The sequence below is a fragment of the Solanum tuberosum genome, unplaced genomic scaffold (assembly GCF_000226075.1).
Source record: "Solanum tuberosum cultivar DM 1-3 516 R44 unplaced genomic scaffold, SolTub_3.0 scf00208, whole genome shotgun sequence".
Taxonomy (NCBI): Eukaryota; Viridiplantae; Streptophyta; class Magnoliopsida; order Solanales; family Solanaceae; genus Solanum; species Solanum tuberosum.
In genome coordinates, this window is record NW_006239132.1 from 749,666 (window position 1) to 761,988 (window position 12,323).

Here is a 12,323-nt window from a genome sequence, read left to right on the forward strand (position 1 = left end):
ACTTCGTGGACAGTGTGGAAAGAAAGAAATAGGAGATATTTTGAAGACAAGCAGAGCATCTTCCAGGAGTTCAAAATGAATTGTTTAGCTCTGTTTATTTTGGTGTAGACATAAATTAATAGTTCAAACAAAAGATATTTTTGACGTTTTAGACTATTCATAGGAACAACAAATAGATGTTCAAGATGTAAGTTGTAATACTTTAGAAGGAGGACTACATATTTTGATGTAGTGTACCAATGGATATATAGACTAACTGTTACCATTCTCAAAAAAAGTGCAAGCCTCCCTCAAATAAAATAACATGTCTGAAATGGATGAAACTAAGACCTCAATTTGGAATTTGATAAGTTGCCATATGAGACTACATAGTTGAGCGTCAACTTTCTCCCACTGTGCTTGGCCCTTTTCACCCCCCTCACTAGATTTTTGGTTAAGTGATCTTTAGAGCCTTGACCCTTGCACCACAACTCAACTGAGCAAGCCAAATTTAAATAATTTCAACTTTTAATTATGGGTGTCGAAGTAATTGTAGGACTTGAATTTTCAAACCCGCACCCAAGGGTGTGACCTAGTAATCAATGAGGTAGGTTGAGAACCATGAGGTCTTAGGTTCAAATCCCAGTGGAGACAAAAAACACTAGGTTATTTTCTCCAATCGGTCCAAGCCTTGGTGGACAGAGTTACGTGGTACCTGTTGCTGGTGGGGATGGCAGGTATCTTATGGAATTAGTTGAGGTGCGTGCAAAGCTGGCCCGAACACAACAACTATAAAATAACAAAAAAATTCTGATTCCCCATAAGTATCAAAATCCAAAAGACATAATAACAAAATATAATGGATAAGGCTGCCAAAAAGTGCAAAAGAAGATGTGAGAATAAAAAGGGGAGATGTCACAGCTTCAACCAAGGTACACAACACAAATTAAAATAGTGAGAAACACTATTGAAGTGAAGTGGACTGAAGAGTATTTTCTTAGATTCTTCTTTTTCTTCTTTCCATCTACTTTGTTCTATCCAGTAGTATTATTACTATCTTTCTGTTAATTAAATTCTTAGAGTAGGGTAGAAGGTTTGAACTTTGGCTCATTTTTTTGGAGGGATTAGGCTTGGTGGAAGTCTAGAAGCACCATGTATGCCATAGTATTAGCTTTATGCATGTAATTTCTTGCATTTGATATCTGTTACCATCTGTTGTCTTTTGTGTTTCAGTTATCGCATTATTTCGTTGCTATTACTATTCTTTTTCTGGATGCCCTGTCCTGCTTTCCGTATTAATTGACCATTTTTTTTCACTGTCATATTTCCTTTTTCATAACTACTTTGATTTGATTTGGTGCACTTGAGCCGAGTGTCTTTCGGGAACAACCTCTCTACCTCCACGAGGTAGGGGTAAGGTCTGCGCACACTCTACCCTCCCCAGACCCCACTTGTGGAATTACATTGGGTGTGTTGTTGTATCTGCTGAAACTTGATGAAAAAATGCTTTGTGTGTGTGTGTGTATATATATATATATATTTGATTTTCATGTATTGAAATTCTTCATTGACTACTATGTCAATTTAAGGGTCAGAATGCTCTTGGTTTGACTAAATCCTTTTTGGACTCATGTTAACTTTAGATCAATACATGGGGCTACTCAACAATAAACTTTTTTGCTCCAATGAGTCGATATGCAAGTTGTGGTGGCGGACCTGTCCGTGCTTCCTGGGAGTTCAAAGAAATGGTCAAGGCCTTGCATGGTGCTGGAATTGAGGTTTTCCTTATATCAGTGTGGTCCTTGAAGAGCTTGCTATACATATCCAATATGTCTCTTCTACCTTTTCAACCATCTATCTGAAGATGTTAGTTTCTCTTTTTCACGGTTTTTCATTCTACAGGTCATCTTAGATGTTGTTTATAATCACACGAATGAAGCTGATGATGAAAACCCATATACAACCTCATTCCGAGGAATAGACAACAAGGTAAAGGAACTGTTCAATATAATAGTCAATATTTGGAAAGTTATGAATTAGATCTTTATTGCACACAATGTACCTTGGTAGGTTACTCTGTCTAGGGAAACATCTACATTTTTTGGTAGCAGGTTGGGGTGGGGTGGGGGGTGGGGTGGGGTATTGTGTTCGTTAACAGATAACCGTTTTAGTAATCAACATCATCTTCGAACTAAGTCTTGATCAATGCATCAACCCACTACAAGAAAAGTAGTTTGCGTAACTTTATGGAGCTGCTCAATTGGAGTGGCCTCTGATTATGGAATTTGGCAGTGTTTTCACTTTCTGTTCTGCAGATTATTATGGAGTGCATGATCTACTATCATATATAGTTAAAATGCTAGAACTTGCTTCTTTTCCCCCCTTCCTCTGCTATAAACCTTCTCTGTAAAGCTGCATCAGACCCATAGTTTAGATGAATTTAACTCAATTCTTTTTTTTCTCTATAATGCTTTGTCTCCCTCAAAAACCAGATGAGACCGGGATTACTTTGTCAAGTTCTAAATCAAACTATTCATATCTGATGTTGTGGATGCAGTCTGAATTTCTGTTTTTCTATACAAAAGATTTGTCTCTCTGTTTCCCCACCCTCTCATAAATGATATTCCTTGCCCACTCGATTGCAGGTTTATTACATGGTAGATTTGAACAACAATGCTCAGCTGCTGAATTTCGCTGGATGTGGTAATTTAACCATACACTTTTTTACCATTGAATAAAAGGAAAATCTGCAAGGGCAGTTCTGAACACATCTTTAAAATACTCTCTTCAGGATATTTCAATGGTTATTTGAGATTGTTAACATGAGGCAAAGTTTCCTAAGGAGCAATTTTGGCAATGTTATTGTCGAATGATTTACTCAACTAAATGTTTACAAATATCACTCCACAAAAAATAAATGTATTACATATTCTATTATTACTTGTTAAGAATTAGGAGATTATAAATATGGCAAGATCACATTCCTTGTATATATTGGAAAGGATTAGAAAATCTATAATTGTGTAAACTGGAATAGAAATTTAGAAATTACTTTCCGTTCCTTTTTAGGTTTACTTGTATACTTTAGGAATTATTAGGAATTACTTTCCTTTCCTTTTCAGGATTACTTGAATACTTCCCTTTCCATTTTTGGATTACAAGTAAACATTATATAAACCCCAACTTCTTTTGAGCCAAGGGTCTATACGAAACAACTTTTCTACCACACAAAGATCGGGTAAGGCCTGCATACATCCTACCTCCCTAGACTCCACTTATGGGATTACATTGTGTATGTTGTTGTTGTACTATATAAATCTCAACATGCTTGAGGGAATAATCAAGCAGTTCATTCCCAATATCTCTTCTTTACTCTGGTCTTTACATGATATCAGAGCCTTTACGATCTTGGTATAAACTCAAATAGCTTCTGCTACCAATAGCTTGTGCTGGCCAATATGTTTTGTCTGCTTGGTCAATGAGTTTCTTTATTTCTTCTTCCTTTCCATGTCAAGCATCGTTCATCTCTCCGGAGACTGTTATGGTCCCACTGTTTCATTTGTGATGAGGCTGTAATTTTCTATGCGACTAACACCCTCCTCTGCTCTTGAATTTTGATCAGAGCCACGAGGTTGAGTCCTTACTCTGAAAATATTTTTTTACTAATCTAAAAATTCTATTACTACAACCAAGGGTTTGAGTCCCTACTTGGAAAATTCTCTCTCCTCACTTTTTGGTAAGAGCTCTGAGATGCAATTCTTTGGTCTTTGGTAAGAGCTCTGAGATGCAATTCTTTGGTCTTTCCAGGAAATACTTTTAACTGCAACCATCCTACAGTCATGGAACTTATACTTGAAAGCTTAAGACACTGGTACTTCCATTTCCTCATACTTTTTGGTTGTCTTCTTTGAAGTTATTTATATTTTACTTCTTATTAGTAATTACTCACTGATTGATATCAATATACTGTTATTTTTTTTTTGATAACCGAGAAATCCGTCTGTGACCCGCCCTTTGGATCAATATACTGTTATTTTAGTCAAAACTAAACTATGGATGCGGTTGTTTTTTTTTATGGCAAGGGAACCTGTTTTTGTGGATGCGGTTGTTGTTTTCATTTGTTTGCACAACACAAAAAAGTACTTGCAAATTTCATTGTTCTCCGTACTTGTTCAATGTCCATAAAGTGTGTCACAGGCATCTTTACTCTCCACTTTGTCTTATTCCCCTCTAGGGTCTTTTTGTGATAGCCTGATAGGCTCCACGGGCATTGGACAATCCCGTTTGAAATACTTAGTGGCTAGTGAACTATAACCAATAAGTTCTCTTTCTTTTTTTCTGTTGCTGAAAAAAGTAAATAGATAGACATATTTCTATAATTAGTTTGTTTCTCTTTTATCCCATATATCTATTTTAAGTTATGTAATAATACATTTATGATCTGGAGGCTTATCTGGGGCAAGAATCTCAATCTGTTATGACATAGCCTTGAGCCCTTACCCGACCTTTTACTCGTCACATACACACAATGGTCTATGCAGACTTGCTGGTTGGTCAGTTGATATGGTTAGAATATATACTTCATCTTTGAATGCTTTAATTTTCTTGGAATGCTGATATGTTCATAAAATTCACTATGTCGGCTTGCTCCTAGTGGATTTGATCAGTCGACTGGATTAGTTTTTCCAGTCTTATTATCCTTCTCTTTTCGTCCTCTATTTCCAATGGTCTTTTCATATGCTTGTTAATAGCTGCGGTGCAGATACCTAATTGAAATTATACTGGCGGAATGATTTATCCTGGATGACTTGTTTGCTATTTGACTAACTTTTTTTTTTCTCCATTTGGTATTCTCTTCTACTTTTTGTTGGAGCAACTAAAGGGTCACCGAGTATCATGTCGATGGATTTCGCTTTGATCTTGCTAGTGTTCTTTGCAGAGGGACAGATGGTACTCCCATTAATACTCCCCCCCTTGTTAAGGTGAAGCATTTATATGCCTTTTCTTAATGGTGCATCAAAAAAGAAATTGTGTGATGGAAAGCAAGTTAATAGTGAGGTGACTATTCCACTGCTATTCACAATTTTCATGTTCACCTCAACCCCTATCTATCATCCTCTAGGATTATTTCCCTTCTTGTTTTATCTTCTTTTTTCTTGTCTCTTTGATTTTCCATGTCACTAAAAAATTCATTATAAATTTGCTCAACTCCAACTTTCACGTGCTTATGAAAAAGATGACTCCGTAAATTCAGAGAATGTTGAAAAGGATTACATTGAGAATGAACAAGATGCTACATACTTGCAGGCCATTTCCAAAGATAGTGTATTGTCGAGGTGCAAAATTATTGCTGAGCCATGGGATTGTGGAGGCCTATATCTTGTTGGAAAGTTTCCGAACTGGGACCGGTAATATCTAAAAGAACTTTATTACTATATATTATTAGTTGGGCTTTTTTCATTTTTAGCACATGGCAGAAATTAATCACAGGAGCTAGTTGAAATAAACAAAACATATACACATATATTATATGGATATTTATGTGACAATATGGGTATTTATACTACAAAACCTATAAGCCATATGATAGGAGGTAACTATCTTGTACGGTTGGGGAGTAATCGGTGTACTCTATTTGCTGGCTATTTTGTAAATTAGATCACTAAAAGACATTGTACTTGATTTATCTCTTATTAGTTTATCCTGTAGTTGAAAAGGGGTGGAAGATCATCTAATGTGAATGTGAAAATTTGGTCAGTGACCTTGTTGGAGACCTAAAATTACTTTATATTATTAATATGAGGCTACAAGCAGATCGTTGTTCGTAAACATGTCTGCTTGCAGCTCTCAAGGATGTTTTCGGTATTCTGAATTGTTGGAACTGTAAAGATACTGTATGAGATTGCTGTACTTTTGCAATTTTTGACAAAAGAACCAGCCCATATTCTATTTATTACCTAGGTCAGCCAAAAAGTTGCAGTTAAGCTTTTCTACGCCTATTAGTCCCATTTATTTTCCTTGCATTTGTTTGGATTTCTGGAACACTTGTGGACCCCATTATTTTACCTGATGTTCATGAAGACCAGACGCAGTTCAAATTCGATTTTCTTGAACAATTCTCAGTATGCAAAATTTACTATTACTATTGTATAGCAAAAAGTAAAAAGTAAAAATTAAAACTTAAAACAAAAATTGGAAAAAGGCAATCACATAAATATGATATATTTAATTATTTTTGTTTTCTCCTGATTAAAATGATATTTTCAGAAGTCCTAAATATAAGGTTGCTTTGCATTATACGTTCAATTTAATTCAATGTGTAATTACTTCTTACAAGGTAAGATCTTCATCGCTTTTAAATTTCTAAAATTTCCCGGGATTCTACTGAGTTTCAGATAGAGTTCGAAAAAGTCAAATCTTTGATGATTCCATTATCTATGATTGAGTTATGAAAACTTCTAAACTTCTGGATAGGTATCTTAAAATTTTGAACTTTTCTATATATTTTAAACAAGGATTTAGCACATAAAATTTAGTTAATTTTAAAATACTAAATATTAGAAAAATAATTAAATAACTACTTTGTCAAGTGTGAACTCTATTTTAAAAGGTTAAAAAGGTGAACAATATTTTTCTATTTAGCTTCTTCATACTTTAAAATATTTGGTAATAACTTAATTTTAAACTTTTCATTTTATCCTTTACGAGATAATGTCAGCTCAAAAAAAATTATTTTTCTCTTAATCTATGTGTTTAGTCAAGCATGTTCACATAAATTGAAATGGAAGAATAGTAATTTAATTTAATAAAGAGAGTGAATAACAAGAACACTCGATTAATTGAAACAACTTAAAGTATGTTGTGTTTCTATATTTTCTTTTTTTAATTATACAATTAAAATAAAGGAGGAGGAGGAATTGAACGTATTAATGCAAAATGAAGTTACACTCATTAATTTATTTTCTCGTACCATGAGTTGAAAAATTGTGATGGATAATTAATTGGTTTCATAAGAAAGGATTGCTATAAGTTAACAAAATTGTAATTGATTTGAAAGTCTTAAATGTTAGGACTTAAATATTAGTTTAAATAAGTAAAGATTAAAGAAGCAAAGTTTTAGCCAATTTTAAATACTAAATATTATGAGTTTTTACATTTTACAAATAATGAAAGATCTAATAGTTAGAACGTTAATTAATTTTAAAATCCTAAATATTTGGATAATGTTCAAATAACAATTATTTAAGAAAAATAGTAAATGATAATTTTGTCTATTGTAAAGTCTTTTAATGAAGAGAAAATAATTCAATTAACATATCTAATAGTATAGATTAGCAACTCAAAAATCACCTAAAATTTCAAAATATTCAATATGTACCTATAAAAGCTTTAATTGAAATTACTTTTTTATCGTGAAGTTTCATAGCATGTTCCTATCTTGATAAACATATGCAGGTGGGCAGAGTGGAATGGGAAGTACCGCGATGACATCAGGAGATTTATAAAGGTGACACCAATAGGAGAGAATCTGAAATGAAATTTCATTACATTTAAGTTTGTCAGTACAAACTTTTCCATTATCTAACCAGTCTAAGTGCATCTGAAAGCAACAGAAAAGGGACTAAATGTTTTCCACTGATATAAGAAGGTTTAAATTTCATATATTCATGATTTTAACATAAAATGGTAGACTTCTAGTTATGAAGCTAAAATTCACTCTACTGGAAACATCATCTTTTATTTAGGCCCTGTTCATTTTTTCATTGTTAAGTTGGAACTTTAGTTTCTTTGGTGTATGTATCTTTTTTCCCATTTTCAACTATTGAGAACCATACAGGATTTTACAATTATACCAATTCACACTGTTTGGACCATCCTACTGTGCCCCCTACCATAGAAAGCAGCTGCTAAAACTACATTTGGTACAGTTACACATTAATTCTCAGGCACTTGACAAGTACATACATATGCATAGTCTGGGACAATTGTGGAATTTCCAGAGATGTATATTAGAATATGAATTGGAAATTCCAGTCACTAGTAATTGATATCTTCCAATTGAAATGTTGTCATCCTTAAAGTGTAATGATAATTGGATTTGCCATTTTCCTCTTTAAAATTAAGGCTTTGTTTTTTCGTGTAATGTGACTCCTAATATATCTTAACTGTTTAAAGATATAAGGAGATATAAGTGTTTTATTCAGCATATTCTAACTTTGACATTACAAGTTATACTTTGGCATAATCATTGAATGAAACTCTTGGAATTTTGAAATTAAACTAACATTTTCTATATATTATGACTCAATTCTCAGGTTTGCTTGTTTATTATATGAAGTTGTGAGAATATAGATATTATCGGATTATCTCAATAATAACAGGAGAGAGAGTGTACTTTTTTTTTTTGAAACTGGTAATGTTGTATTCCTCAACATTAAGGTATGATGGAGACCTCCAAAAAGGTAACAACAAGCTAAAACAAGAGACTAATTATCCTGAATGATGTAATGTTTCCATACATCATTCAGCTGTTTCAGCTTTTTGGTTCTGTAATACGATTTTGTAAAATAATGTTGTCTTGAGAATTTCCTTCAATATATCTTATCCTGAAATGATTGAACAGGGCGATGCTGGCATGAAAGGAAATTTTGCAACCCGTATCGCAGGTTCAGCGGATCTGTACAGAGTAAGAGCTACAGCTTCCAAAATTATGCATTGACAACTAGAGAATATTCACAACACTGTTTCGTTCGCTCTGCCTCTTTAGTACCATTTCTTATTTTGCTTTACTGATAATATTTGAGAAACATTCAGTTCTATGTGGTAGCAAGTTGCTTCACCAGTAGACTCCTATTTGATTAGATAGGTTTAGCAAAGCATCTGATTTGTGTCAATGCATATGGCTAGATTCTATATGATCCTTTTTGTCTATTGAGTTAATAGTAGTATTTATGTGGCAATTCCTTTTAAATTTTTGTCCGCACTTTATTAACATGATCATGCCATTTTACATGTAACTGTGAGTGCTATCACATAATGTATCATTACACAGTTTGTTTTTATTTATTACCATCTCATTTAAGCTGATTTCATTTGGAATACCGAGTTTCTATTTATCTTTTCCTTCCATAGTAAAAGAAATTTTGCTGATTCTAACAATTTTTATTTAAGAACATATTCTATCTTTTACTTGAAGTAAGTAGATAAAACTTCCTATTTATGAAATAAAAGATCAATTGTATTCAGACGTTTTAGTTTTGGATTTGTGTTATTTACATAAATATATAATCTCGAATCAAGTTTTAAGTTCTTTTCATTAAACTTTGTAGTCAAGGCACTGTACTATACCACTTTTCTGCACAAAAGTATCACAAAAACAAATAAGAAAGAGTTAATGAGTTCGGAAGTAAATTAGAGTCTTTCTCAGTCAAACTCTTTTTTTTTCCTCCTCTTACCTCTCTGTCTACCTCATGGACTTCTCCTTTTCTTTTACTCACAAATCACTTTTTTTCTTCACTTGACATCCCACTCACTTCACACAACACTACCTCTCCTCCTCCCTTTCTTCGGATGTCTACATGTATTTGCTTACTCCTTCCATCTTTTCTTATGTTTTATGATTTATCTCAATCTTTTCTAATCTTTACTAGGTATATTATCTGTGTAAATCAATTGATTTTTCATCTAAAAACTTGAAACATAAGCAGTGTTCTATGCCAAATAACATTGAATTAATTTTATGCTGCCTCAGTTTCACTGAGCTCATATATATATTTTTTTTTACTTTTCATAGGTGAACAAGCGAAAGCCGTACCACAGTGTCAACTTCGTGATTGCCCATGATGGCTTTACCTTGTATGACCTTGTTTCATACAATAATAAGGTATCAATTAAGTTTACTGCTCTTTATTGTTTTGAAACATGAAACTTGTACATCATCTGGATTCGGATGGTGAAAATTACAGCACAATGATGCGAACGGTGAAGGTGGCAATGATGGATGCAATGACAACTTCAGTTGGAATTGTGGAATTGAAGGTAAATATGATGTTTTGATCCCACTTATTTATTTTTTCCTTTCATACTTCCTGATTTCCTCAGTATGAACCAAAACTTTTGTTGTCCCTTCACATTCTTGCTTGCATAAGAGGCTATTTATTTCCTTTATCATGCTTGGTACGTTAACAAAGATTAATTTGTTCTCTCTTTACTTAAGGAAGCATATGCTATTCCGGAGCCCAAGACTTTTAGCAATAATTTTCTTCCAAGGATAGGTGCTGAGGATGTAAAGTTTGTTATGTCCTCCAGATATTAAGCCCTACCTGTTTTGTTTCTCTTACTTTTGTTTAACATTTTGTCACTACCAATTATGTGTTATTTGTAATCTCAAACTCCTGGTCTACTGTATAGTGTTAAATAATAATGGTCTGTATAGTAGCACCTAAGGGTGTGACCTAGTGGTTAATGAAGTGGTTGAGAACCCTGAGGTCTCATGTTCAAAACTCAGCGGAGACAAAAAACACTAGATGATTCTTCCCATCTATCCTAGCCTTGGTGGTCAGAGTTACCTGGTACCTGTTGTTGGTGGGAGGTGACAGGTAAGAGAGACATGGTTGGTTGAAGAGAGTACTAGCCAAGTATTAGCAAAAAAATAAAATAAAATTTGGACCAGAGGGTATATTTCAGAAAATACAATCAGATTCTCTTGATAAATTTCCCTGGAAACTAAACTGGTCTACCGTTGACTCAAAACAAACTCCTGAGTGCAAGAACAAATGACAGATGTCACCGGTAAAACAAAGAATTCTCTGGAATTGAAGCTGGTTGCCGGTATATAGTGTTCTGGTGGACGGAATGAGAAGATATCTAAATGGATAGCCTCAGAATTATCTGTCGAATACGACAGAAGAAAAATTGTCAGAAGTTGGCTGGTATACCAAACACGCCCCATCACGTTAACCACGTGCTCGCCGGAACCCTAGTTTTTATCAACGCATGAGACTTCATCTGCCTAATAACTCGACTGGGGTTTGATCTCCAGGGCTTGCTGAGTCATGGTAATGTTGGTTTTCACTTAACACTCATGACTCACCGAAAGAGGGATAACGTAAATCAGATCTGAACAGTCACCGGACAGAAGCCACAGCAACTGACTTTGCCCTAGATGTATCTCACTGTTGCTAGGATATCATGTGAGAAATAAAGGTACTGAAAAATATTACTAAAATGTGTATGTACATAACTACACAGCCCTATTTATAATTATATTACATATTACATAGTAATGTTTTTCCATGTGAGACACTATATACATTAATATTCCAACACTTTCTTCTAATGATTTAAATCAGGAAAAAGACAATGGATTGTTGTAGCCAGCAGTGATGTGGCAAAAACAGAAGTGTGAGCCTGAATATGATGTATTTGCTCACACTAGTAAAACAACGTCCTCCAAGAATGAAGTGAATACTGTATTGAGGTAGATGTTTGTGGGAATAACCCAGCTGGACATACCAGCCACGAAAAGAGAGTGCAGGCTCAAAACAAGTAGTATAGATTATAGAATGATATAATATGAACAAATGATGAATTCAATCCTTCCAACTAGATAATAATGTCATGACTGCGAAACATTGATTTTTGGCTTCAATAAACTAGCTTTGTCCACTTGTACACTGAGCCTTTGCTTGCCTATGATATTTGTTTCGGTAGTATATTCTATTTCAGATCTACTTTGCTGTTATTGTCTTCAGACTTCATTGACAGACTCATATCAGTATCCATTTATCATTTTTTCCCTCCATTCATGGACACAATGTACTAGATTCTGAATCTAAGGTCAGCCCAAGCCCCAAGCTTTAATCTAATTGCAATACACACCTACTAACTGAAACAGTTTCCATACTGAAGTATTTCTTTTATAAGTGATGGTATTGTTTCAAATCCAGTCTGAAAGGCTATCATCTTCTTGTATCTTCTTCCAGGTGAAACTTCAGATGCAAATATTAACGCACTGCGTTCACGGCAAATGAAAAATTTTCATTTGGCACTGATGGTTTCTCAGGTGTGATGCATCATCTGTTCAGTTAACAGCATTTGCGTTTCTTTTCTTGCATATATTGAGAATTAGTCGGTAGCTTATCTACTAGATCTCATAATTCTATTTGTCCTTAGTTCACAAATTCTATTTTTTCTCTCATAATTTTTTTTTGCGACTATTGAGTTATTTGCTTACAGTATTTCTCTCTCATTGTTCAACAAGAATCGAACACTGCCGTGGAATTTTAGGGCCACACTTTTGACATATTATAGCAAACTTCAGATTTTAGTCTGTTTTGGCTAAT

At 34.0% G+C, this 12,323-nt stretch overlaps 1 protein-coding gene across 1 annotated transcript in view; it reads left to right on the forward strand.

The window, feature by feature from the left end:
• The window catches only part of LOC102577824 (isoamylase), a 30,317-nt gene that overhangs the window by 13,679 nt on the left and 4,315 nt on the right, over positions 1-12,323 (forward strand). The window contains 11 exon segments of the mRNA NM_001288291.1: positions 1,623-1,757; positions 1,882-1,968; positions 2,625-2,682; positions 3,787-3,850; positions 4,862-4,961; positions 5,287-5,387; positions 7,435-7,486; positions 8,603-8,665; positions 9,773-9,862; positions 9,945-10,017; positions 11,964-12,043. Of these exon segments, the coding sequence (NP_001275220.1) occupies positions 1,623-1,757; positions 1,882-1,968; positions 2,625-2,682; positions 3,787-3,850; positions 4,862-4,961; positions 5,287-5,387; positions 7,435-7,486; positions 8,603-8,665; positions 9,773-9,862; positions 9,945-10,017; positions 11,964-12,043 (903 nt within the window).